This window comes from Lacerta agilis, chromosome 11 (genome assembly GCF_009819535.1).
Source record: "Lacerta agilis isolate rLacAgi1 chromosome 11, rLacAgi1.pri, whole genome shotgun sequence".
Lineage (NCBI taxonomy): Eukaryota > Metazoa > Chordata > Lepidosauria > Squamata > Lacertidae > Lacerta > Lacerta agilis.
Window position 1 is genome coordinate 2,507,501 of NC_046322.1, and position 27,030 is coordinate 2,534,530.

The window sequence follows — 27,030 nt, forward strand, 5'->3', positions numbered from 1 at the left end:
GATAAGACCTCTACAGCTGACGGAGGATGAGGTTTTGGCATTGCTTTCTCCATCTCCCTCCAAACAAGCAGTTACAGTAAGAGCAGTCAAATCTCGTCTACTGAGTTGTGTTGCCTCTTAGTCCTTAACTGCTACTGGATGCTGTTTCTTCCCTTGCAGGTCGATACTGGGCCGATATCTACGATACCATCATCTCAGGGACCTTCCGGCAGTGGAAAGAAGGAACAACCAAAAGCGAGATCTACTACCCCGGTGAGTTGCGTAATTCCTTGTAAGGTGATGCTTCTGTGGGAGGAAGAGTAGGACGAGACTCTTTAAGTGTTGTTTCCTGTCTGTGCAGGAGATACCATCGTCCACCGGTCTGGAGAGGCCACATCAGTGCAGTGGAGCGCCGGCACATGGATGGTGGAGTACGGCCGCGGTTTCATCCCTTCAACGCTCCCCTTTGCCCTTGCTGACACAATCTTCAGCACTCAGGACTTCCTCACCCTCTTCTACACTGTGCGTGTTTACGTCAAGGCGCTGCTCCTGGAGCTCAATGCCTACTTCAGCGACTCGGGCCATTGAGCGCTCACTGCTCCTTGGCTCCAAGTCAGTCATCACCCCCCTTGATATGGAAGGCTCTCCTCCCTCCCTGCCTCCCCTTGGCTGCACCATGTACTAGAGAGCAGTGGTGTAGCTCGTGTGCTCAGAAAAAACCCACACAATACTGGGAGCATCATATGTGTTTCAGCAGGCATAGAGAGGGATCTACCAGAAGTAAGAGGGAATCCTGTCTTTCTATCTTTCAATACCTGAATGCTTCCTTCATGTATTTCTGTAAGTGTGCTGTGCTCTGCAGTGTGATTTAATGGGCACTTTAATGGAAATGTGGACAGCCAACATTCAGGGTGTCTTTGGCCATGCATAGACGAGAGAGAGGCTGTTGCATTACATTCTGGGTGTGATTGAACCACCTTAGGATGCAACCTACTGAGCTCGTGTCAGTGCATGACTTTTGCTTTGCTTTGCTTTGTTGGGGGGGTGTTTGAAACATATATTACACATACCACCCTCTCTAGAAATGAATGGTGTTGGAGCAGCAGCAGTACATTGAGAGTCTCTGAGCTCCCGCAGTATATTTGCACTACTGTTTAACACAGACCAAAAAAAAAATACTTCCTGCTAAACTTTGATCCTCTCCTACCCACCCCCCTTGATTCAACGTGGGCATTTTCCTGTTCCTCTGTCGGTAGGTGTGATTGGTTCTTTGGGGCCTGCTGTGTGGGGCGCTTGGCTCTTGGTCTGTGTTTGTAACATGACTTTTCCTGTATGTCTTAATCCCCACGGGGCCAAAGTCTGGGAGGGAGCTGCCTTCCACCCTTCCATCCTCAAAATGGGTTGCACGTTCTCAAGAGGACCTCATCCAGTTTTATCCTGTAATCCTAACACGGAGAGCCGCTGTCCATCGCCTTAACTTAGAGCCTTACTCTGGTGGCCTCTTCAGCTATGCACGCATGTGTAGATATATAGATATATATTTGTATACCTCTTAGTGTTGATGTCTGTGGCAGGATGCCATATGGCCACTGTTCCCAGGGATGGTTTTTGATTCAACCCTGGGGTGAGAATCTCGCTTGGAGCCTGCTTGGACCAGACACTGCCCTTATTTCCTTTTTTTCTTCCACGGTTCCTCATTGGGCTTGAGCCCAAAGGTAGAATTTTTAGGCTCAAAATTCAACCGGGTTTGGGGAGGGGGAGGTGTAGGGCCAAACCCAGGGATGGTTTCATTGGGGAGGTGGCAAAACTGGGTGAAAAGTTTGCTTGGGCTTTCCTGGTGGGTGGCCATAGTGGTGGCATTTCCTCGTCTCTTTTTTTTCCTTCCAATGTTTCTTTAGCAAAGACTGAACTCGTCTTTACCACCACCAAATGCCAGTTGCCACCCCCCACCCTGGTATAGCATAGTTCCAGGATATTTGGATGGCTGGGAGGGGGAGACAACGGGAAGCCCCAAGAGGAGGAGAGTTTTTAAGGACCCCTCTCATGTATTGTTCAGTTTTACTGCACCCACTGGAAACTCCCTGGACTATGAAATGGGGCGAGGTTGCCCTAGCTGTAGTTCCAAAGATCATGTATCTCTGCCCTAGCCACTTCCTCTTAGCACCTAATAACTGTGTTCTTCAGATAACTGACTCTGCAGAAGAAACCTTCCTTTCTCCTGCAAATGGAATCTTATTTGGTGGCAGGGCCACCCCAAAAAGTTAAGGATTGCAGAAGCTCTGCTTGCAAGCCCTCAGACCTTGTTCCCACCTCTGTCTTTTCCAAACCGTAGTTTCTTCTTTCCAATCTTTTCTCTTGAAACGCTGTTGTAACTGGGCAGGATGTTTTTCTTCCACCCCAATGTATAATTTACCCCCAGTTCCTTCTCTTTTCTTCCTGGGGATTCCATATCGTTCCCATATGTGCAAATAGAAACTGTTCTTTTGACTTGGGTCGTGTTTGCAGCAGTTCCTGAGAGAGCTCAACTGGAGTGCTGGCGTTCACCACTGTTGCTGACAACCTTCCTGGGCTTTCTCCCCACCCATGACAACTCAGCACTTGCATGGGGAGGCAGTAGAGCAGACTGCATGGTCCAAGCCGGTCTTGCAATTTATTCCTTTTGGCTGTTTTGGTGGCAGGTGACGAGTGCAGCTAAAATGCCCAAACCCCTCCTGCAAGAAGCAGCTGTGTAGGTGTGCCTTTAGAAGGGTCATCCCAGGTGCTCAATCTTGTGTACTTGGTATGCTTTTGTTTAAAAACCCTGGAGCCAGGTGCTAGCTTACCCAATGGTCCCAGCTTATTAGCAAGCCTCAGAACCTGAAAGGGCAGCTAGTTCCCCTTCTTTAATCCACCCACCCCAACTTCCCCTGGGGCTGAACACTTCTTTATTTGAATCAGGATGCAGTGATGGTTGCAGGGCAGCTGACCCGTTTGCAGGCTTCCTCTGTCCCAGCTTCTGCTAGCTCTTGTCAGGGGAGTCCCACGGGCTAGCATTAGCAGCAGCAGCTGAGAATCGGATGCATTTCCAGTACAGTATTCTTGTCACCATCAGCCGAACATGTAGCATGTGTCTGGTTACTGTCTCAGTTACTGCAACTGTGCCTCCGTGCACAGCCGACCTGGGTGTTTCGTTTGCCAACCAGTGTTTGAGAATAAATTGGTGTGTACGATTGTTATACTTTGACAAAAAGATAATACAATGAACCATGATTAAACTCGCCGCTGTGTGTCTGCTTTTGTTATTGATTGTTGAAAACAGTAGCAAAATGAATATTTGCTTCATATTGGTCTCTGTAGGGCAACTGCGAGCTGGAAAGTGGATCTGTGTGACTTTCTTTCCAGATCCTTGGTAGGTGTTCAGGCTCGTTTGTCACACCTCATGCTGCAAGGCCCCCGTGCAGTTCCAAGACATGCATCTTTTCCACTGGAAGAAGCAAAAAATGATGCCTTATTATTTGGCTTAACGTTGATTTTTTTTGTGGGGGGGCTCATGCAGAACTAACACTTTCGCAGCAAGGGTTAAAGATGGGAGAAAGAAATACAAGAGAGTGAAGGGTAAACAGTCTGCAGGATTATGGTGACCCCTGGATTAGAGGAATACTCCTTGGAATTTTGATTTTAAAAACTGTAAAACTTGTCCCTCAGCAGGAGCCAGATTTACCTGTCTCCAGACACTGAGCTTACAGGTGCCGTTGTTCAGCAGCACAGGTGTCACTGAAAGGCCTTTAGGACACTTAAGTTTTGAAAGGGTCGTCCTTTTGAGTACCTTTGAGAATATAATGGTTTGAGCATATAATGCCAGTCCTCTGGGCCCAATTCAAAGTACTGGTTTTGACCTATAGAACTGTAAATTGCTCAGGACCACAGTGTCTCAAGGACCACGTCTCCCCATGTGGGCCAACTCAGTCCCTGTGATCATCAACTGAGGCCCTTCTTCATGTGCCGCCTCTGCACAAGAACGTGCTTTTTCTGTGGTGGCTTCGCACTTGTGGAAGGCTCTCCCCAGGGAGGCTTGCCTGGCACCTTCACTACATATCATTAGGTGCCACGCAACAACATTCCTCTTCTCCCAGGCCTTTGACTAATTAAAATATCAATGGCTGTTTAAGCTGGGTGCAGGGGTGGTTTTTTTTTTTAAAAAAAGATTGTATGTATTTTGTGTTTTTATAATTAAACTGATGTGGGTGGTGCTGTGGTCTAAACCACTGAGCCTAGGGCTTGCCAATCGGAAGGTCGGCAGTCCGAATTCCTGCGACGGGGTGAGCTCCCGTTACTCGGTCCCTGCTCCTGCCCACCTAGCAGTTTGAAAGCACATCAAAGTGCAAGTAGATAAATAGGTACTGCCCTGGCGGGAAGGTAAACGTTGTTTCCATGCACTGCTCTGGTTTCGCCAGAAGCGGCTTAGTCATGCTGGCCACATGACCTGGAAGCTGTCTGCGGACAAACGTCGGCTCCCTCGGCCAGTAAAGCAAGATGAGCACCGCAACCCCAGAGTCGTTCGTGACTGGACTTAACTGTCAGGGGTCCCTTTACCTTTACCCTTTTATAATGTAAACCAGTGTTTCCCAACCTTGTGCCTCCAGCTGTTTTTGGACTACAACTCCCATCATCCCTAGCTAGCAAGACCAGTGGTCAGGGATGGTGGGAATTGTAGTCCGAAAACAGCTGGAGGCACAAGGTTGGGAAACACTGATGTAAACTGCCCTGTAATCCTCGGGTGAAAATTGGTGTAGAAATTTAATAAATCATCATAGAATTGTAGAGTTGGAAGGGACCACGAGAGCCATCTAGTCCAACCCCCTGCAATTCATGAATCTTTCTGCCCAACGTGGGGTCAAGCCCATGACCCTGAGATAAAGAATCTCCTGCTCTAACGACTGAGCTACCCCATAGGTCAAAACAGCCCCTCATGGGATTTTATAATTGAAGTTCAATATTGATCCTTGCCCTAGTGGGTCAAGAGCAAGCTACTTGATTCTGTGCACTGTCTACCTAATTGCTATTTTGCCCTCCTGCATCCAGTTGGCCTTTCTAGAGTGCAATACAGTGTCCCCTAGTGTGGTGTAGTGGTTAAGAGTGGTAGACTGATAATCTGGTGAACCGGGTTCGTGTCTCTGCTCCTCCACATCCAGCTGCTGGGTGACCTTGGGCTAGTCACACTTATTTGAAGTCTCTCAGCCCCACTCACCTCACATATTTGAAGAAGTGAGCATGCACACGAAAGCTCATACCAAGAACAAACTTAGTTGGTCTCTAAGGTGCTACTGGAAGGAATTTTTTTATTTTTTATTTTGTTTTGACTATGGCAGACCAACACGGCTACCTACCTGTCACCTCACAGAGTGTTTGTTGTGGGGGAGGAAGGGAAAGGAGAATGTTAGCCGCTTTGAGACTCCTTCGGGTAGTGATAAAGCGGGATATCAAATCCAAACTCTTCTCTTCTTCTTCCCTAAGTTGAGGAGATCCCTAGCTTGCGGAGCTACCAAATAACATCTTCCTGAACAGAGCTGATTGGATCATGAGGCCACTACACCCACCCACCCACCGCCAAATTCGTTGCTAGACTTTCTGCAGAGAATGTAACAGACTCGTCTGATGCTCAGTAAATGTCTTATTTTGCCTTTTTCTGCTTTTAGTCATTTTTTTAAAGAAAGGCGCTGCATTGAAATGTTTAGTAACCAGTGACCAAGGTTCTTCTCACCTTGTTTCCCGTAGTCAAGCGACACCAGAACATCCGCCATGTAAATCTAGCCTCTCGTCCACTTCTGACTCTTAATGCAACTGACCTTTCTTCCCTGGGCAGGCTCATGCTGCGAAGTTCCTGCCTGTTTCTCACAGCCCCACATTCTGCCTCTTGGCTGTCAACAGGCTTGTAGTGTTCTCTCTTTTGCCCATTCTCTAAATGGATGCAGGAAAAGGCTGGTGCCTATCTCAAAAGGAAAAACCCCATGCTTTCTTTTTATTATTTGGAGTTTACAGAAGAACCGAGATAGCTATTGCTGGGGCTTTATTCACTGGGTGCTTTTCCAGTCGTGCCCAAAAACACACATTACTTTAGAGAGCAAGGTGTGGATCTGCCTGAACCCCAGCTCACCCATGAAACTGTTCTATGCAGAAACCTCTCTAGATTAGGGGACAGTATAGCATGGACCATAGGGACGCGGGTGGTGCTGTGGATTAAACCACAGAGCCTAGGGCTTGCTGATCAGAAGAAGGTTGGCGGTTCGAATCCCCGCGATGGGGTGAGCTCCTGTTGCTCGGTCCCAGCTCCTGCCCACCTAACAGTTCAAAAGCACGTCAAAGTGTAAGTAGATAAATAGGTACCCCTCCAGTGGGAAGGTAAATGGTGTTTCCGTGCACTGCTCTGGTTCGCCAGAAGCGGCTTAGTCATGCTGGCCACATGACCCAGAAGCTGTACGCCGGCTCCCTCGGCCAATAAAGCAAGATGAGCGCCGCAACCCCAGAGTCATCCGCAACTGAACCTAATGGTCAGGGGTCCCTTTACCTTTACCTTACAGCATGGACCTTCAACTGAAAGCTCCCTTGACTTTTTCCCTGCACCGAAAGAAGCAATGCATCCTATATGTGCTCCGTCTACTCCCTATGCCTAGAGGGACGCGGTCTTCAACCACCACTTGGCGACAGTGGTAAGGAGGGTCACTTCAGGGAGGGTGACAGCCCACTGGAAGAGGTTCTGTGGGTCACTTTTGCCTCCACGCCACCAAAAGTGCATTTGAATTTAGATCAGCCTTTGCCAACGTGGTCTCCAGTGGACTGCATCTCATCAGCCCCCAGCTTGCGGAGTGGGCCTTGTGGGACTTCTAGTCTAAAGGGTGATTGGTATAGATGGTGTTGCTTTGATATCCAATCATTGGACCTGCCGCCAACCTTCCCCAGACCGAACACGCATGCCCTGCTATATGTGGCTTCCTGCTATTGCTTGCTAAAACTTACGACACACACCTGAACTTCGCGGGAGCGATATCTACTGCTTCACTGCCTGTACTGTACCTTAGAATCATAGAATCATAGAATGATAGGAGTTGGAAGAGACCCCAAGGGCCATCCAGTCCAACCCCCTGCCAAGCAGGAAACACCATTAAAGCATTCCTGACAGGTGGCTGTCAAGCCTCCGCTTAAAGACCTCCAAAGAAGGAGACTCCACCACACTCCTTGGCAGCAAATTCCACTGTCCAACAGCTCTTACTGTCAGGACATTCTTCCTAATGTTTAGGTGGAATTTTCTTTCTTGTAGTTTGAATCCATTGCCCCATGTCCGCTTCTCTGGAGCAGCATAAAACAACATTTCTCCCTCCTCTATATGACATCCTTTTATATATTTGAACATGGCTATCATATCACCCCTATTTCACATTGATTTGAATCAAACCACCTTTAATGGAAAGCATGTGGGCTCAGTGTTTCTGAGCTCCAGCAGGTGGCCCTGTTGCCCTGTTTAATGCCAGTCTTGCTGCCTGCCAGGACTCCTTGAATTTTATCCATGGAGATCAATTGCTGAAATTCCCCCACTTAAACAATGGTTTTCAGTGCTTATTTACTTGTTTATCCATAAAAATAGGTGTCACCTGATCCTAAGAAAGCCCCTATGCAGTTTTAAAAATACATAAAGCACTGAAATCCTCAGTACATAAAACGGATAGTTAAAAATATTCAAAGGATGGTTAAAATCAGTAGTAAAAAGAAAACACATGCAATTTATGCATTTTTGGTTAGGCTTGTCTTAAAAACATTGTAAGCAGGTGCCAAAAAGAATACAGCCAAAATGCCTGCCCCTGTCAAGAGGCAAGGAGTTCCAAAGTGTAGGTGATCCTACACTGAAATATAAAGTGTGGGATAATTTTCTGTGATGCCTGTAACAGAGCCAGTTCTGCAGATTTAAGCAGCTGAGTGGGCATATATTAGGGTTGCCATATTTCAAAAGGTGAGCGTCAACAGGAAAGTTGAGTGGGGTTTTTGGGGGGAGGGCAAAGCTTTTTTAAAAAAAATGCCTAAAGTGGTTGAGCTTTTAATGCAAAATCTTTTGAGCAATTTTTAAGGAAAATCGCCAAACTGGCAACTGCCGACATGGGTTGCCATACATCCGGACATTACAGCGATTACTGCCCCAGACACTGGTTCCGACAGCCAATTGCTGGCTGTATTCATGAAAATCCAGATATATGGTAACCCTAAAAGGTAAAGGGACCCCTGACCATTAGGTCCAGTCATGTCCGACTCTGGGGTTGCGTCGCTCATCTCGCTTTACTGGCCGAGGGAGCCGGCGTACAGCTTCCGGGTCATGTTGCCAGCATGACTAATCTGCTTCTGGCGAACCAGAGCAGCGCACGGAAACACCGTTTAGCTTCCCGCCGGAGCAGTACCTATTTATCTACTTGCACTTTTGACATGCTTTCGTCACGGGGATTCGAAGCGCCGACCTTCTGATCAGCAAGCCCTAGGCTCTGATTTAGCCCTAGTATGCGCTAAAGTAATATTGCATGGAAACCAGCCCCAACCTGTTAAGGGTGCCATATACTAATAGCAAAAAGGGACACGGGTGGCGCTGTGGTCTAAACCACCAAGCCTCTTGGGCTTGCTAATTGGAAGGTCGGTGGTTCAAATCCCCGTGACTGGATGAGCTCCCGTTGCTCTGTCCTGCCAACCTAGCAGTTCAAAACCACACCAGTGCAAGTAGATAAATAGGTACTGCTGCAGCGGGAAGGTAAATGGTGTTTATGTACGCTCTGGTTTCCGTCACGGTGTTTTTAGTCATGCTGGCCACATGACCTGGAAAGCTGTCTGGACGAACGCCGGCTCCCTTGGCCTGAAAGCGAGATGAGTTCTGCAACCACACAGTCACCTTTGACTGGACTTAACTGTCCAGGAATCCTTTACCGTACCTTTTTACCATACTGATAGTGATCCCTTGAACTTTGCCCTGTAGCAAATGGTCAACTAGAGTAGATCTCGTAACAGAGGTCTTATATGCAAGCAGGGTCTCACTCCTCTCAGGTGTCAGCCACAGCATTCTGCACAGAGGGCTTATCCAGACTGCTTTTCCCAGGGGAAAGCTGTTCTTTAGCACTCAATCAGGTAAAGGTAAAGGGACCCCTGACCATTAGGTCCAGTCGTGTCCGACTCTGGGGTTGCGGCACTCGTCTCACGTTACTGGCCGAGGGAGCCGGCGTACAGCTTCCGGGTCATGTGGCCAGCATGACTAAGCCACTTCTGGCGAACCAGAGCAGTGCATGGAAATGCTGTTTACCTTCCCGCCGGAGTGGTACCCATTTATCTACTTGCACTTTGACATGCTTTCGAACTGCTAGGTGGGCAGGAGCTGGGACCGAGCAATGGGAGCTCATGCCGTCGTAGGGATTCAAACCGCCAACCTTCTGATCCGCAAGCCCTAGGCTCTGTGGTTTAACCCACAGCGCCACCCGCGTCCCAGCACTCAATCAGAGCAAACAGCAATTCGAGTTTTCCCTGAATTAACATTTGTTCCGATCGGTCATGTTTTCCCTTGGAAAGGAGCCGGGCAGGGGGGAAACCTGGATGCGTACTTTCTAGGCACATCACGAGAGAAAGTGTGGACAAGCCCTGACTGCAGTTTCTGGATCCATTGCAAAAAAAAGCCCCACATAGTGTGCCTTGCAGTAATCCATTCTTGGAGTCCCCAGTGCCTGGGCTACTGTGGTCAGGCCCTCCGGTCAGGAAGGACCTTAGCTGTTGCACCAGTCCCATCTGGTATGAGGCACTTCTAACCCCTGAGCACCCACAAACTGCCCTCCTGCTCCAGCAGGGGGAGTGCCATTGTGTGCACGGCAGGCAATGGACCCATTTCCTTGACGTGGAAACCACTTAACCACAGTGCCTCCATCATTCCAGGATGCAAGCTTATTTCCCCTTGTCCATCCCACCACTTGAACCAGGCACCGTTCCTGGCAAAGATGACGGGGAAAGTAAGAGGGTTCTCAAGCCAGAAAGTATACAAAGAATGGAAAATACACAAAAATTACCTAAAAACTTATTGTCCAAATAACAATCTCCTTCCGGAATTAAACTGATCCTTGTGAAATACAATGTGCAAATGTTAATTTGTTAGAGTATACGAGAACAGATTAGGGTAATAGAAGGCTGTGCATTAAACGTAAATAGCAATACAAGTACAATGAGAAGAATTGGAAGTGTTTTATTTAGAAATTCAAAGAACAGTTGTATAATAATGCAAATTTTTGTTTTGTATGTGTGTATTTCCCCCGTTCTTTTCTTGTCTTAATCTTTTCTTTTTTTATCTTTATGTATGTATATATATTTGTATTTTAATTCAATAAAGATAATTAAAAAGCAAAAAATTTAAAAAATGAAATAAAATAGAACCAGGCGCTGTTCCAGGGCCAACATGACCCTTTCTGATCCAGATGTTATGGGGAAACATAACATCTGGACAAACATATGCCATACTGTCGGCAACTTGTCCCCAAACTCCTAATAACCCCTCCCAGCAGCTTCATGCACATATTGAAAAGCATTGGGAATAGCATAGTTCCCTGGGGCTCCACACAGCGTCACTGCCAGGGCCCCCAACGCGGTGCTACTCTCTAGACTGGGTTCCATTGGTAGGAGTGGAAGCACAGTGGCCCCAGTTCCCACTCCAGCATGGCCAACCAGATGCCCCAATGGGAAGCCTTGCTGGAAACTACAGGAAGGGAGGGGGCTCTTGCGCTCGGATTCTGCTTGCGGGTTTCTCACAGGCATCTGGTAGGTCACTGTGAGAACAGGATGCTGGACTAGATGACCCATTGGCCTGATCCAGCAGGCTTCTCTGAAGTTCTTATGTTAAGGTGTGGGAACATCCTGGGAGCTGGTTGTTGTGCATGTTTACTGCTTGCGAGATGCAACGTTCTGGCAAGCTGGTGAGGAGCTGAGCCAACCAGGGCAACCTTTGGTGGGCAGGTGTTACTCTCTGCCACTGCATTTCGGCAATTTCGGGCATCCATTCAGCCGCGTGTGCCTCCCCAGGTCTGTGAAGTCCCCTCTCGCCCCTTAAAGTCTGTTGACCTTTCATGGGTGCCTTGGTTTTGAAGGACAAGAGGCAACCTCCGACTTGGGTGCCGCCAAACTCCAGCTCTTGCCAGCCTCGCTTCAGAAGCCGCCTAATGAAGATGTTGAGGCAAGATGCAAAGAGAGACAGCGCTGAGCCCGGACTTTCTTTTTCTCCTCCTCCTCCTCTTCCCCTTTCCCAGTGCGAGATGTGAAGCCCATCTCAAAGCTAAATACTAAAAAGTTAAAGCAAATCAATGTTGATTTGCATTCCTGTGCTGAGGTTTTTGCAGCGCCCGATAGATCGATAGGTTCTTCATTCCTTCAGCAAAGAGTTGCTCAAACATAGTTTAAAACAAAATAGATATAGCGATTGCAAGTAACTGGGAGCTGGCGGCTTTTGAAATCTCATCACCGAGCCTGCTGGGAACTCTTCCCAAGGCCCCCACGCGAGCCCCGATCTATCCTATTGATTGTAATAGGTGACACTAATTAATAAACAGAGAAGCTAATGAATGTGACAGCTGCCCTGCCATCCGCTGGCGCTTCCAACTGGTATCTCATAATTACAAAGTTTTCTTGGCAGAAGGAATCCAGTTAGATTAATTAAAAACACTTCCTGGACGGCTCCCAGGACTTTGAGGCCTCCGACGATCCGTTTAGGGCTGGAGTGAAAAGTGGTTGGGTTCATGGTTCAAACCAAGACTGGGAGCTTCTGGAGAGACAGCAGAGAGTGTGGTAGAATTCGTAACGTCTTTGAAATTGGTCAGTTGATTTGGCTTGCTTCTTTTCTTTCTGGGCATCAGCAGATGAGGACTCGTCACCCCCTGAAATTCAATTCACACTAATTATTATTATTATTATTATTATTATTATTATTATTATTATTTCTATCCCACGCTTCATCCAAGGATCACAGGGACGTTTACAATATAAAACGGGTCAACAAACTTTTTCAGCAGGGGACCGCTCCATTATCCCTCAGACCTTGTGGGGAGCCGGACTATATTTTTTTGGGGGGGGGGGAATGAACGAATTCCTATGCCCCACAAATAACCCAGAGATGCATTTTAAATAAAAGCACGCGTTCTATTCATGTAAAAATGATGATTGTGTTATTTTCCTTGCAGGACAAAGCAATGGTTCTGGGAGGTCATGGAAGGTAACAAGACAAATGAACAGAAAAGGCATTTTTTAAAGGAATGCAGTGGACATGTCCCTACCATGGGGGGGGGGAGAGACCCTCACCACTGCTCCATTGAGAGTTCATTTGACAGCTGCAAGGCTCTGCAGGCAACTGGTTTCTCCAGTCTGCAATAAGGTCCAGCCCCCTGCTTGTATCATGGGGGAAGGTGAGCTAATAGGGTCCCCTGATGTTCCCCTGCCACAGGTGGAGCAGTGCACAGCAGAACACTGGATCGTGTCCAGTCCCACATTAGCACTTGGCCTGAGGTGAAGTGACTCTGATAAAATGCTAAAGTTAGCCTGAAACCCTATGCACACACACCCGGAAGCAAGCCTCATAGATTCATAGACTCACAGAGTTGGGTCATCTAAGTCCAAGCCACATAGGCAGCTGCAGAGAAGTGGGCTGTGGAGCTTCTCGGAATGTACAGTAGGTCACAGAGCGGCCTGCGAAAAATCAACAAAGCCACCAAGTTGGGTGGCTTTAAAAAAGGAGCAGAGAAATTCAGGGAGGAGAAGGCAATCAATGGCTCCTAACCATGAGATGTGTGCTTTGTGTCCACATTTGGAGGTCGAAATACTTTCGAATACCCGTTGCTAGAAACCACAGGATGGGGGAGGTGCTCTTGTGCTCAAATCCCCTTTACAGGCTTCCCATAATGGGTACCTGGTTGGTTACTGTGAGAAGAGGACGAGATGAGCCATTGGCGTGATCCAGCAGTTCTCTTCTCATGTTCTTAGTCTAACTCAGCCCAATAAAACCCCTAATTTCTTGACCTGTTGACTTGCTTTGGCCGAGGAATAATCAGGGTTACCGCCTTTCATTGATGAGTGTGCTAGATCAATTGATTAAAGCGCCTTTTAATCAACTAGAAAGGCACCCCTCTGCAGACACAAGGGACCTATTAGCGGGACTTGGCAGGCTCCCTTGTCGAAACCCTGGTGGAGTTTGAAAATCTGGGCTCTCCGGACTCTGCCAGCCTTGTGACCTGAGTCCAGATGTGTTCAGAACACAAGTCCCATCAGCTCCAGCCAGCCATGGCAGAGGGCACCATTTTGTAGGGAAATGTTCTACAGCAGTGGTTTCCAGCTGGTGGTCTGTGGACCCCAGTCGATCACATAACAAAACCTACCATTGGAGGTCTGTGGCTTGGCTTTTGAAAAACACAGGGTCTGCAGTACCTACCTCACTGGGAACCACTGGTCTACAACTAAGTTGTCCTGTTGTCTTTGGGGGAGTTGATGGGGTTGAAGTCACTAGAATGACAGGGCATAAGTAGCAGAAGGTGCAAGAGCAGTCCCACTGGCTACAAGAGAGCCAGTTTTGAATATTTTCCATGATGGGCTGGTGGTGAAGTGGAATAATAGAATTATCAAATTGGAAGGGGCCCAAGAGTCATCTAGCCCAGTCCACGGAATGCAAGAATCACAGCTAAAGAATCCCAGACAAATGGCCACCCAACCTCTGCTTAAAAACCTCCAATGAACACAGGCTGGGTGGCTATCTGCAGTCTTGATTTTCTGCCATTATTGCATGTGCAACATGACAACCTGCTGAACTAGTCCAGGTAGTTAGGAGGCTGGTGGAACCTTCTGGAAATGATCCCTATCCTCCCCTCCTGTCATTTCCAGCAACTGATATTCAGAAGCATTGCTGCCTCCAACTGTGGCGGGAGGACATGGTCATTGTAGCTGCTGTTGTTCTTTAGTCAATTAATCATGTCCGACTCTTCATGACCCCATGGACCAGAGCACGCCAGGCACTCCTGTCTTCCACTGCCTCCCACAGTTTGGTCAGATTCATGTTGGTAGCTTCGAGAACACTATCCAACCATCTCATCCTCTGTCGTCCCCTTCTCCTTGTGCCCTCCATCTTTCCCAACATCAGGGTCTTTTCCAGGGAGTCTTCTCTTCTCATGAGGTGGCCAAAGTCTTAGAGCCTCAGCTTCAGGATCTGTCCTTCCAGTGAGCACTCAGGGCTGATTTCTTTAAGGATGGATATGTTTGATCTTTTTGCAGTCCATGGGACTCTCAAGAGTCTCCTCCAGCACCATAATTCAAAAGCATCAATTCTTCGGCGATCAGCCTTCTTTATGGTCCAGCTCTCACTTCCATACATCACTACTGGGGAAACCATAGCTTTAATTATACGGACCTTTGTCGGCAAGGTGATGTCTCTGCTTTTTAAGATGTCATTGTAGCTAGTCACCATCAATAGCCCTCTCTTCCCCCCTGAATTCGTCTAATCCTCTTTTAGAGCTATCTAAGTTGGTTGCCATCACTGCCTCCTGTGGGCATGAGTTCCACAGTTTAACTATGTGCTGCGTTACGAAGGACTATCTTTTATCTGTCCTGAATCTTCTAGCCGTCAGCTTCATGGGATGCCCACGAGTTCTGGTGTTACTAGAGAGGGAGGAAAACTTTCTTCTCTCCACTTTCTCCATGCTTTGCAGGAAATGAGCAAGGAAAGAAGATGCTTTCAAAGTACCCTAAAGTTTGGAGCACTGGACAAACTCTCCTCCCCAAACTCCCAACTGTAATTAGTGGAGAAGAAGTTCCATTCTGTTTGGGGGGGGCATGGAGAGGCGAGGAAGTATCAGATGGGGAGGGAGATAAAGGAGCATAGAGTCTGCACTGCCTTTGTTCTGTTGAGTCGATAGTTTTATTGAAAGAGACGCCACCACAAAAAAAGGAAAGGGAGGATAAATAAAAGCTTTGTTCAACAAAGAGTGACAATTAAAAATGGCAAGGCTTGCAAAAGGAGCTGTGATATAAGGAGGGAATAACCTTGGAAGGATCAATTGTCACAGTTTCTATGCGCCATAAAATGCAGCACTGGCAACCCATAGCATAGGCGAGGCAGGTCCCTGGTGGTGTAATATTTGGGGGTTGTTGGGTTGTTGTTGTTGTTCAGTCGTTCAGTCGTGTCCGACTCTTCGTGACCCCATGGACCAGAGCACGCCAGGCACGCCTATCCTTCACTGCCTCTCGCAGTTTGGCCAAACTCATGTTAGTAGCTTTGAGAACACTGTCCAACCATCTCATCCTCTGTCGTCCCCTTCTCCTTGTGCCCTCCATCTTTCCCAACATCAGGGTCTTTTCTAGGGAGTCTTCTCTTCTCATGAAGTGGCTAAAGTACTGGAGCCTCAACTTCAGGATCTGTCCTTCTAGTGAGCACTCAGGGCTGATTTCTTTGAGAATGGATAGGTTTGATCTTCTTGCAGTCCATGGGTTAGGGGATTCTTAAGACAGGTACATCCCCCATCCAAAAGGTCTGAAATTTGGAGAGGCTTCCAGGGGACACCATCCATGTCCTTCAACTGTGAGGACAACCGTCCAGTAAATTGGATTGCGCAACCAAGTCCGACACAACAGATTCTCCCAGTCTATGCCTGTAAGTTGCTTGGTGCCTCTTTGCAGGGCCTTTGTAGCTATATCTATTCAAGAAGATTCGGGACAGATAAAAGGCAGGAGGCAGTGATGGCCACCAGATTGGAAGTAAGCCTCGTTTAAAGTTCTGGTCATGGAATCATAGACTTGTACAGTTCGAAGGGACACCCAAATGTCATCTAGTCCAATCCCCTGCATAAATCACACAGGCAGGTGCTGAGAAATGTGCCGAGAAATTTCTAGAAATATACAGGTGAGCATCTACCAGTAGATTGCAGATCAGCTTGTGAAAAACCAACAAGCCCACCATTTGGATGGCATTAAAAGAGGATTAGATAAATTCATGATGGAGGAGGAGGAGGAGGAGGAGGAGGAGGAGGAGTAGGAGGAGGAGGAGTTTGGATTTGATACCCTGCTTTATCACTACCCAAAGGAGTCTCAAAGCGGCTCACATTCTCCTTTCCCTTCCTCAGCCACAACAAACACTCTGTGAGGTGAGTGGGGCTGAGAGACTTCAGAGAAGTGTGACTAGCCCAAGGTCACCCAGCAGCTGCATGTGGAGGAGCGGAGACGCAAACCCGGTTCACCAGATTACGAGTCTACCGCTCTTAACCACTACTGGTTCAAACACCCTCCCTTGTGGAGCGTTTCCTCAGCCTGTTCCCTCAGCCTCATCTCCCCTCTCCTTGGAATTCCTCTTGGCAGCCACTGCTGCCGCCCCATGTCTCTGAGCTGCCCCCCTACCCCAAAGAAAGCTGCCTTCTCACACTGCCCCACAGGGGTCTGGGACTTATCTGTCCATTCTGATAGCTACTTGCCATGGTGGCTATGCTCTGCTTCCCCAGTTGGAGGCAGCAATGCTTCTGAATACCAGTTGCTGGAAACCATAGGAAGGGAGAGTGGCTCGTGTTCCAATTCTGCTGGTTTCCATCTGGTTGGCCGCTGCAAGGACAGGACGCTGGACTAGACGGGCCATTGGCTCCCCTTATGTTTTTGCATTCTTACTTTCTGTTGAAAAACCTCCACTGAAGGGGAGTCCACCACATTCCAAGGGAGTCTGTTCCACTGTCAAACACTTCTTACTGTCAGAAAGTTCTTCCTGATGTTTCATCGGAATCTCCTTTCTTGCAATTTGAATCTGTTGGTTCCATTTCGCCTCCACCTCTGGAGCGGCAGAAAGCAAGCTAGCTCCACCTTCCATGTTACAACCCTTCTCCATGCTAAACATCCCCTATTCATGGGTGTACCCAGGGGTGCAGGGGGGGCAGCTGCCCCCCCCCGAAGCAAAAAAATATATATTAAATGATTATCGAAACAAAATAGAAAATTCTTTCCAGTAGCACCTTAGAGACCAACTGAGTTTGTTCCTGGTATGAGCTTTCGTGTGCATGCACACTTCTTCAGATACACACGAAAGCTCATACCAAGAACAAACTCAGTTGGTCTCTAAGGTGCTACTGGAAAGAATTTTCTATTTTGTTTTGACTATGGCAGACCAGCATGGCTACCCACCTGTAACTTAAATGATTATCGGCAGCCTAAAAGGGGGGGAAAGCTCTCCTCCTGAAAAAAAGCTCAACGACTGGTGTTTCTCCCCCTCAGAAAATCTCAGTAACAATCAAGCTCTTGGCCTCTTGCCGAGACACAGTTGGCCGCTGTGTGTGTGTGTGTGTTGCGCCGGCTGTTTCCCCCTCCCTCATGCCGACAAAGAGCTGGCGTGCCTATCAGAGACCGGATCCTAGCCTGCACCCTGCTTGGTCAAATGGGGATGCAGGCTGAGACTTGGGCAGTGTCAGGGGGCAAATCCGAGGGCTGACCATGGTCTTAGCCTGGGTTCTCATCCTTCCTCCTCTGCCTGCTTTTTGTATCCACGCTGCATCTGCTGGCAAGAAAAGAACAGTTTCTGAATTTGCCGGGATTCATCGTTGCAAGGGAGCTTGGGAAACTGAGTTCCTTTGCATGGTGAGTAGTTCCTTTGCAAGGACTGAGGATCCTGGGAAAATGAGTTTTTCAGCCATTTGGGGCTTTCTGTTTGGGGGGAGTTTTTCTTTTTGTTTTTTGAAGCTGTTTTTGTTTTTTGAAGCTGTTTTTGTCTTTGAACCTGAACGACCATGGCTTGCCCCCCCCTAGTTTTGATCCTGGGTACGCCCCTGCCCCTATTCCCTCAACCTTTCCTCATAAGTCTTGGTTTCCAGATCCTTGATCATCTTGGCTGCTCTCCTCTGCACAATTTCTTATCCAGAAGCAGAACCGGTGTCAACATCCAGGCCAGGAGAACAGGGCTGCTCCTGCCAAACAGCTCTGGACTTCAGCTAAGCATTTGGCCTCTCCATAATTGGCAAAACCAACGCAGTCTCTTGAAAAGGGGGGGCATTTAAATGATGAATAATCTTGCCGTTTCCTTCCCTGAATCATAAGAACATAGGAAGAGAGTGCTGGATCAGGCCAATGGCCCATCTTGTCCAGCATCCTGTTCTCACAGTGGCCAACTGTAATGAATCAGATCTAAGTTAGGGGATGTTCAGAAACCCACAGTGTTTTAGGAGTTAATGGGCACCCCAGTTTGAGTGGCAGATACCCCTTGGGAGGTGGGACATTCCGCTCTTTAAAAGGAGGAAGAGCCTTTAGTGTGAGGAGAGTGGTGACTGGAAGAAGGAGGGTGTGGGGCCAGGTTAGGTTTAGGTTAGGTTAGGATCGTTTAAGATGTGTATATGTTGCTGAAAGAAAGAGTTTACACTGTTATGAAACTAAGCTTATGAACCATCACTGAAACCGTTATGTTCTGTAAGAAATAAAGACCTCTTATTGTTGAGCTAAGAAAATATCGTCGTTCATTTGGTCCAGCGAGTTATATGGGCTCTTGAGGAGGTGAACTCAGGGAAAGGACAAAACTAAACTGAAAGGCGATAGTTTGTGTCTTGGAGTTCCCTCAGGAGGGGCTAGCGGGCGGAAACCTTGGCATTGCCACAGAGTTGCTAAGAGGGCTTAGCTAACTGATATAGTGAGGGGATCTAATGAAAGAGAGACCCCGAACTGTAGGCAAAGGAGAGGAAAACTCCCGTTACTAAGAAATTCCCAGATTATAGATAAAAGGGGATTGAAATAACAGACGGACCTCAGAGGGACAGGTGGGGTGCATTGTAATTTGACCCAGAACACCTGATTAAAAATTCACTTAGTAATGAGGGGAGAGTCTGAAGTGGAGGTTCGTGGCACCAACCAGATGCCTTTGCTGGGAAACCTGCAAGCAGGACCTGAGCACGGGAGCCCTCTTCCCCTCCTGTAGCTTCCTGCAACTGGTATTGAGAAACATCACTGCCTCCAACTATGGAGGGCAAGAGCATAGCTAGCATGGCTGGTGGCCATCGATAGCCCCCTCTTTCTCAAATCGCCTCCCTTGGGCACTGGGGAAGCCATCTGCCCCCTGGCAGGATGTGCCAGTTCGACCCCTCGCCCTGCCCAGGCCTCTTTCCCTGTGTTTGGCAAATTATACTGCTGGAAGCAGCAAAAAGAGAAAACTGACATTGTCAGCGGAGTTATCGACGCGGAGGAGAAGAAAAGAGCCGGGCCTTGGGGGATTAGCCGGCGCCTGGGGCCAGGGACCTCCAAAGCCTCGAGCGGAAGATTTAATGAGCAACGGAAATCAATGGCGCTTAATCTGTGTCTAATCAGAGAGGACTGCGGCTGCTGTGGGTTCGAGAGGGTCGGGAGATGGGAGCTTGTGTCGGAGAGGCTGAGACAGCCTGCACATCAGATGTTTGGGACTACAACTCCCATCAGTCCCAGGCGCAAAGGGTCCCGATCCACGTTAAGTTGAGGTGTGGATGGGCACTCGCCCTAGACCCACCCACCAGCCTCCCTCTTGTCTCATTGTTCTGCGATGCCTCCCCAATGTTACCGCACTCTTGCATTATTGTTGCAATTAATTTATTAGTCGCCTTTCAAGCCACTGCCTCAAAGCAATTTACAAGATAGTTAAAAACATTTAAAAGCAGAAGAAGAACAAATACTGTTTAAAACAAGAATGAAAGCTTAACAAGTGGCTGGTTGTGGCAAGTCCCGTTTATACAGCTGGGAAAGCCTGTCGGGACAAAGATGTCTTTAACTGTTTCTGGAAAGTGCACAACAGAAGGAGGGCAGAAAAATTCCCGGAATGGCACTTAGGCAGGAAGAACCAGAGGCACAAATATAGGATAGGGGACACCTGGCTTACTAGTCATACATGTGAAAAGGATCTACGGGTCTTGGTGAGTCAACAGTGTGATGCAGCAGCAAAAAAAAATTTCTCGGCTGCATCAACAGAAATCTAGTGTCCAGATCAAGGGAAGTCATAGTCCCACTCTGTTCTGCCTTGGTCACACCACACCGGGAATACTTGTCCAGTTCTGGGTGCCACAATTTAAGAAGGATATTGGCAAGCTGGAAGGTGTGCAGAGAGGGGAAAGCAAGGAGGGGAACCAAGCCTCATGAGGAACGGTTGAAGGATCTGGGCCTGTTTAGCCTGGAAAATAGGAGACTAGGAGGAGATGTGATTTGTTGTTGTTGTTGTTGTTGTTCAGTCGTTCAGTCGTGTCCGGCTCTTCGTGACCCCATGGACCAGAGCACGCCAGGCACGCCTATCCTTCACTGCCTCTCGCAGTTTGGCCAAACTCATGTTAGTAGCTTCGAGAACACTGTCCAACCATCTCATCCTCTGTCATCGCCTTCTCCTTGTGCCCTCCATCTTTCCCAACATCAGGGTCTTTTCCAGGGAGTCTTCTCTTCTCATGAGGTGGCCAAAGTACTGGAGCCTCAACCTCAGGATCTGTCCTTCTATTGAGCACTCAGGGCTGATTTCTTTAAGGATGGATAGGTTTGATCTTCTTGCAGTCCATGGGTCTCTCAAGAGTCTCCTCCAGCACCAGAATTCAAAAGCATCAATAGCCATCTTCAAATATCTAAACGGTTGTCACATGGAAGAGGGAGCAAGCTTTTTTTCTCCTGCTCTGGAGGGTAGGACTCGGACCCATAGTTCCGAGTTGCCAGAAAGGAGATGCCAATTAAACATTCAGAAAAACTTTCTGACAGTAAGAGATGTTCAACAGTGGAACCTCCTTTGAGGTTTTTTAATCAGAGCTTGGATGGGCAGCTGCCATGTATGTTTTAGCTGAGATTACATTGCAGGGGGTTGGGCTAGATGACCCTTGGGACCCCTTCCAACTCTACAATTCTATGATTCTATGATCTGTAGAGACTACAGCATTTCCCCCTCCCCAACCCTCAAATCTGCTCTGATGCTGCACTGAGCACCCAGGTGGGCATAACTGGGTGAGGCCAATGCCACCCTCCTCACCCACCCAGATTTGTAGACCAGATTGGCCTCCTCATTCACAATCAGACCATGGATGAGGGGGGTTGTACTCTGAACTGAGCCGGCATTCACAACAGCATCCACTGGCTGATAGGACAACCGCAATCCCCCAGGTTGAAAGAGGGGCTGGCGCAAGACACAGGCACTACTAACTGCTTGTGCCGTGTGCCCCTCACTTGGCCTTACCTCCCCCTTGAACCTCTGTGACTGGCCCTGGGTGCTCTCCCCAGCTTCTCTCTCCCAGGCACACCCCACATAAACCCCAAATTGAAAAACATACAAGTTATAGAGCAGTTAAAAACAATTTAAAACATTTTATTTTATTTTATTTAATAAGAATTTATTAATTTTCTCAAAAATGCAAAAAAATCAACATACAAAATACAATACAGAATATAAAACAAAACACTACTACATTACACTACAAAACTAAAATACAAAGACAAACCTAACAAAAAAAAACATTTATTTAACTTATTTATGGGACTCTCAAGAGTCTCCTCCAGCACCATAACTAATCATATCTTATTTATAATCTTACTTAGGGACTTCCTCACGTCCTCTCTTCTGCGTTCATTACGAATATACTATAGTAACTTTATAACTTATTTAAATTCCTCTTTCTCCAATATTCTTAATCCTTATCTATCATCATATATCTATAAACTTATTTTTAACAAAACACACATTACACCATTCTAACTTCTTACATCCTATTTTCACCTAACATTTATTACTATCGCCTATAAATTAATTTAAAACATTTTAAACAACAATAACAGAAACACACAAATGCCTAAAGAATACCCCAGCCCAAGGGTCTGTTCAGCAGCCTCAGCTTTTGCAGCTGGAGTCAGTCCAGGCCAGATAGAAAAGGCAAGGGAGCAGGTCTTCCAGAACTCACAACAAGATGATCCATTTGGGAGTAAAATACCACTTTGCCTTCTCTGGCGCATAGGGAGGGGGGAATACTGGGCTGCCAAGGCCTTTCCCCGGAACAGCTGCAGATTGTGCCCCCTCCCCTCCTGCACCGGACTCCATCCTTCCCTACTCCCTCCGCCCCTGCCTGCCACACCAGCGCTGTGGACAATTACGATCACTGCTGGAGCCCCATAGATTGCCATTGATTAATGCTCAGGAGATGACGGGTGTCCCTTCCCATCCAGCCTGGCTCGCCAGGGGGTCCTGCTGCCCCCAGCCTGCTAATGAATGCTCCAGAGGCTGAGTCTCACTTGCACCCATGTGATGTTTGCCAGTCCAGCCTGCGGCCCTCGGCACACCAGACCCCCCTGCTGGGAGTTGATTGGCGGCAAGAGGCCAAGGTGAGACCCCCAATTATCCCCCTGGATCAATGGCTGCCTCCTTGGACCCCCTGCAGGCAAGCGGGCTGCCCATCTCAGGCGCTCCGGCTTGTTATCCTAGTTTAGCTCCCCAGATTCTCTCTGGGAAGGGAGGAATCTCAAGGCAAAGAACCCCAAGAAACGAAAGCCAGGTCTTCCGTGCAAGGCGGCAATGGCTTATTATGGGGTTATTGATCCATGTGTCACACCGAGAGAAGGCTCACGTACCGCTAAAGGAGGGAGAGAGTTCTGGTTCGTTTTAAGGAAGGTCAGGGAGGGCTCCTCCAGCCATTTGTTCCATCCATCAGATATAAGCTAATTCTAACTAAAACAGATTTATTTTATTTTATTATTAAATTTATGCAACACCCTGCCTCCAAGGATCACAGGGCACTGTACAGTGTAAAAAAACCACAAAAATACCTAACATAATCACAAAGAAAGCAATAAGCAGCGAGTGCACAAATCCAGCTCTCCCCCTGCAAGAAACACAAAAGACACAGCGCCAACCAAAAGTTGTTTCTGTGACTTTGGAAAATACCCAAATTTTGAGGAAAAATCCAACCTAATAGGGCCAAGGATATTCCAGATATTTTCTTGCACCCTGGAATGTGCGCCTGAAATTGGAGCACCCACAAAGCCTTGTTGAGAGCCTGGGCTGTTCCAAAAATTGAAAAGAGGGGTGAAGCATTCAGGAGAGTTGTTTAATTAAGGGAGAGGGGGGGTCACTTGCTGTTTTCTGGTGTTAGGGGCTGGGCAGAGGAGGAATGGTGGAGACCGCCTCCCCAGCCTGACCCTTCCAGAGGAGAAGAAGACAGTTCAGAATTACAACAGGGGTTTGAGGGAGGTCACAGCTCAGAGGAAGATGAGGGGAAACGCTGGGAAATAATGGGAGAGGGAGCACCAGGAGGGCAACAGCTGATGCACTCAGTGTCTTCAGAAAGCATCCCAGACCCCCCCCCCCACCTTCCAGAACCTGGCGAGCCTTGAAAGTAATGGAGCAAAGGACTCAGAAGCAAAGGGCCCTCAGCGCCGCCTGTAGGGAAGATGGTGATGAATGAGGAAGCGGGAGAAAAGGAGGGTGGAGAGTCACTCGGGACAACACCATTATTCCAAGAGGCTGCACTCCAAGCGTAAATTCTGTAAATACTGAATAAAAAGCAGATGGTAAGGACTTTTCCTTGTCTTATTGAGAGCCAGTGTGGTATAGTGCAGTGTTTTACAACCACTGTTCCGCGGCACACTAGTGTGCCGTGAGATGTTGCCTGGTGTGCCGTGGGAAAAATTGAAAAATTCAAGAGAATTACTTTATATATAGTCAATATAGGCACAGAGTTAAATTTTTTAACATTTTCTAATGGGTGGTGTGCCTCGTGATTTTTTTCATGAAACAAGTGTGCCTTTGCCCAAAAAAGGTTGAAAAACACTGGTGTAGTGGTTAAGAGCGGTGGACTCGTAATCTGTTGAACCGGGTTCGCTTCCCCGCTCCTCCACATGCAGCTGCTGGGTGACCTTGGGCTAGTCACACTTCTTCAAAGTCTCTCAGCCCCACTCACCCCACAGAGTGTTTGTTGTGGGGAAGGAAGGGAAAGGACAATTTGATCTGCTTTGAGACTCCTTTGGGTAGTGATAAAGCGGGATATCAAATCCAAACTCCTTCTTCTTCTTCTTCTTCTTCTTCTTCTTCTTCTTCTTCTTCTTCTTCTTCTTCTTCTTCTTCTCCTCCTCCTCCTCCTCCTCCTCCACCTCCTCCTCCTCCTCCTCCTCCTCCTCTGTTCCTGGCAACCTGCCATAGGGGTTGGTTCCTCTGCCACCTGACATCTGGAAAGCTGGCAGACCTGGGTGACATTTGAGCTCCGCTGAGAGCCTCAGTGCGGAGAGGAGAGAGGCATGACCTCTGAATAAGCAGGCATGGGATCGTCCTTAAAAACTTTGGAAGAGGAGCATCCTGTTCTCAAAGTGGCCGACCAGAAGCCTCTGGAGGAAACCAGCAAGCAGGATCCGAGCACCAGAGCCCTCTGCCCTCCTGTGTTTTCCAGCAACTGGCATTCAGAAGCACCGCTGCCTCCAACTGTGTAGGCAGAGCAGAGCCATGATTGCATCTAGCCACTGATAGCCTTTTCGTCTTCCATGAATTTGTCTTGTCCTCTCTTAAAGCCTTCTGGGTTGGTGACCATCACTTCCTCCCGTGGGAAAATGTCTATAAACTGGAAGAGGGGCTCGCGGAATAGTGCGAAGATTCAGGAAACCAAAATGGTCTGTATTGATTCAGACTCTGAGAGACTCAGCTTCACAGCCAAAGCAATTATTCCTGTAGGGTGTGCTTTGATATTGAGTATATAAGGCATTGTATCCAGAGCCACAATGATGAATTCGTTTTTCCTATCACACTTTTGATTTAGGGAGCGCACTGCCAATTCTTATGATAAATTCCCCTTGCTATTAGTTCAGTTCTAACAATGAAGCCTTCTTACAAAAGAGGAACTGAGGCTGAGTCAAAATGATGGTGGCGCTGTGGGTTAAACCACTGAGCCTAGGGCTTGCTGATCAGAAGGTGGCCGGTTTGAATCCCCACGACGGGGTGAGTTCCCGTTGCTCGGTCCCTGCTCCTGCCAACCTAGCAGTTGGAGAGCATGTCAAAGTGCAAGTAATTAAAATGGTACTGCTCCAGCGGGAAGGTAAACAGTGTTTCTGGGCACTGCTCTGGTTCGCCAGAAGTGGGTTTGTCATGCTGGCCACATGACCCGGAAGCTGTACACTGGCTCCCTTGGCCAGTAACACGAGAAGAGCGCCGCAACCCCAGAGTCAGACACGACTGGACCTAATGGTCAGGGGTCCCTTTACCTTTAACTTTAAGTGGTACTTGAACATTTTGCCCACCAAGCCAGACTGCCTCATCTGGTGGATTTACTAGCTGTTTGTGTGAACTCCAGACCACTGCAATCCCCCAATCTGTTTCATTTATTAACAAGATAAAACATGGTCAATGCTATGAATTCTGGGTTCAGAACTCAAAGGCACAGCTCTGGAACAACATACGGACAGTCCTACGAGTCAGACAACTCCAGGAGCAACCAGTGCAGGGATCATTTCCTTGTGAGATGAGCCTAGAGACCTCCAGCCTTTGGCGGTGCCTCTTTGTAAAGAAGCATGGCAAAAAACGAGAGCAAGCATTGCACACAAATAGCGTGAGTCTGAAAAGCAGCTTCATATCCTCTGGAGCCACTCAGATAGCTCAAAAACACAAACTTATGTGGTTATCTCCCAAAAGGACCACCAGTTGCTGATTGAATAAGGGGTGAGTTGTATGGATCGAACCAAATGCAGACTGAAACCATTTCTTGAAATGCAGAGCCATTAATTTCAGTGGGTCGAGAAACGTAAGCAGAGCCTGCTGGATCAGGCCAATGGCCCATCTAGTCCAGTCTCCTTTTCTCACAGTGGTCCACCAGATGCCCAAAGGGAAGTCCACAAGCAAGGCATGAGGGTAACAGTGTTCCCTCCATTTGCACTCCCTGGCAACTGGCTCCAAAAGTGGAAGGGGAACATAGCCATTGTGGCTATTAGCCACCGATAGCCGGATCGGATCCTCCATGAATTTCTCTAATCGTGTTTTAGAGCCATCCAGTTCATTGGCCACCTTGTGGGAGCAAATGGCAGTGTTGACGCCAGTTCTTCTACGGGCAGCTTGAGGTTTAACAGGTGAGCATTGGCACATTTTCTTTGATTTTTGCTAAGTTAAGTCAGTTTCTCCTCTTCCGGAAGCATCGGGACTTGATCCCACCGCAATCTGCAGCAAAGATGCTGACTCTCTATAGCAACCATAAGCAACTGTCTGTGCAAAAAAACTAAACTGTAATGGAGCAAAAGCGTCATTTGCCCTCTTGCACGCTTCAGTTTCCGTCTACGCTTTTGGAGTCAACCCAGAAAAGTTAGGAAGCGTCAATTGTTCCGCTCTAACTTCAGCACTCTGGACAGCTCCCTACATGGCAAGCAAGAACGGAAGAAGCTGCCGGGCGCCTTTCTTTCACAGGAAAGAATGGAATCTCTAAAAATAATGGCTCACCCACGCTACCCTTTGTTCCACAATTTCTTCCATTTGTCTCATAGTTATTAGACCTAGGCAGAGAGAGAGGGTGTTATGTCTGAATCAGGCCAGAGTGTTTTCCATACAGTGCTTTCCAGTTTAATATTTTCTGTCCAGGGAATTAACTTAGGTTGGCTCTTGGCGGGATTCAAATGAGTTTTTGCATTCATGGAACAAGATTCTCTCCTCCCTTTGTGTGTTGCCACAACCCCTAGATCTGCTCTGGAGCACTGGGAGAATTTCCAGCTCAGGTTTATGGGGTACACAGTGAGAAACGAGGGAGGGAAACCTCTATTTGGCGGGGGGGGCGCTATTGGGTTGTTTTTGTTTGTATTATGTATTGTATGTTTTTATATTGTGATTTTGTGTTGTAACCGCCCTGAGACCCTGCAGGTATAGGGCAGTATACAAATTTAATAAATAATATTAAATCCAATTTATGCTGGAAGTGTGATAAAGTTGAAGGGACAATGATCCATGTTTGTTGGGGCTGTGAAAAGATCAAGAAATTCTGGGGTACCATACATGAAGAAATAAAAAAGATGCTTAAATCTCTATAGAAAAGAGACCGGAGGCATATTTATTAGGTATATTAGGGAAGGATATCCCACAGGAAAAGA

The 27,030-nt window shown here is 47.7% G+C and overlaps 1 protein-coding gene across 1 annotated transcript in view; it reads left to right on the plus strand.

The window, feature by feature from the left end:
- SIGMAR1 (sigma non-opioid intracellular receptor 1) overlaps positions 1-648 on the plus strand; it is a 3,359-nt gene extending 2,711 nt beyond the window's left edge. Inside the window, exons 3-4 of the mRNA XM_033164714.1 lie at positions 160-252; positions 341-648. Coding sequence (XP_033020605.1) covers positions 160-252; positions 341-567 — 320 coding nt within the window. The 3' untranslated portion in view covers positions 568-648. The remainder of the gene's footprint in view (positions 1-159; positions 253-340) is intronic.
- The last annotated feature ends 26,382 nt before the right edge of the window (positions 649-27,030 follow it).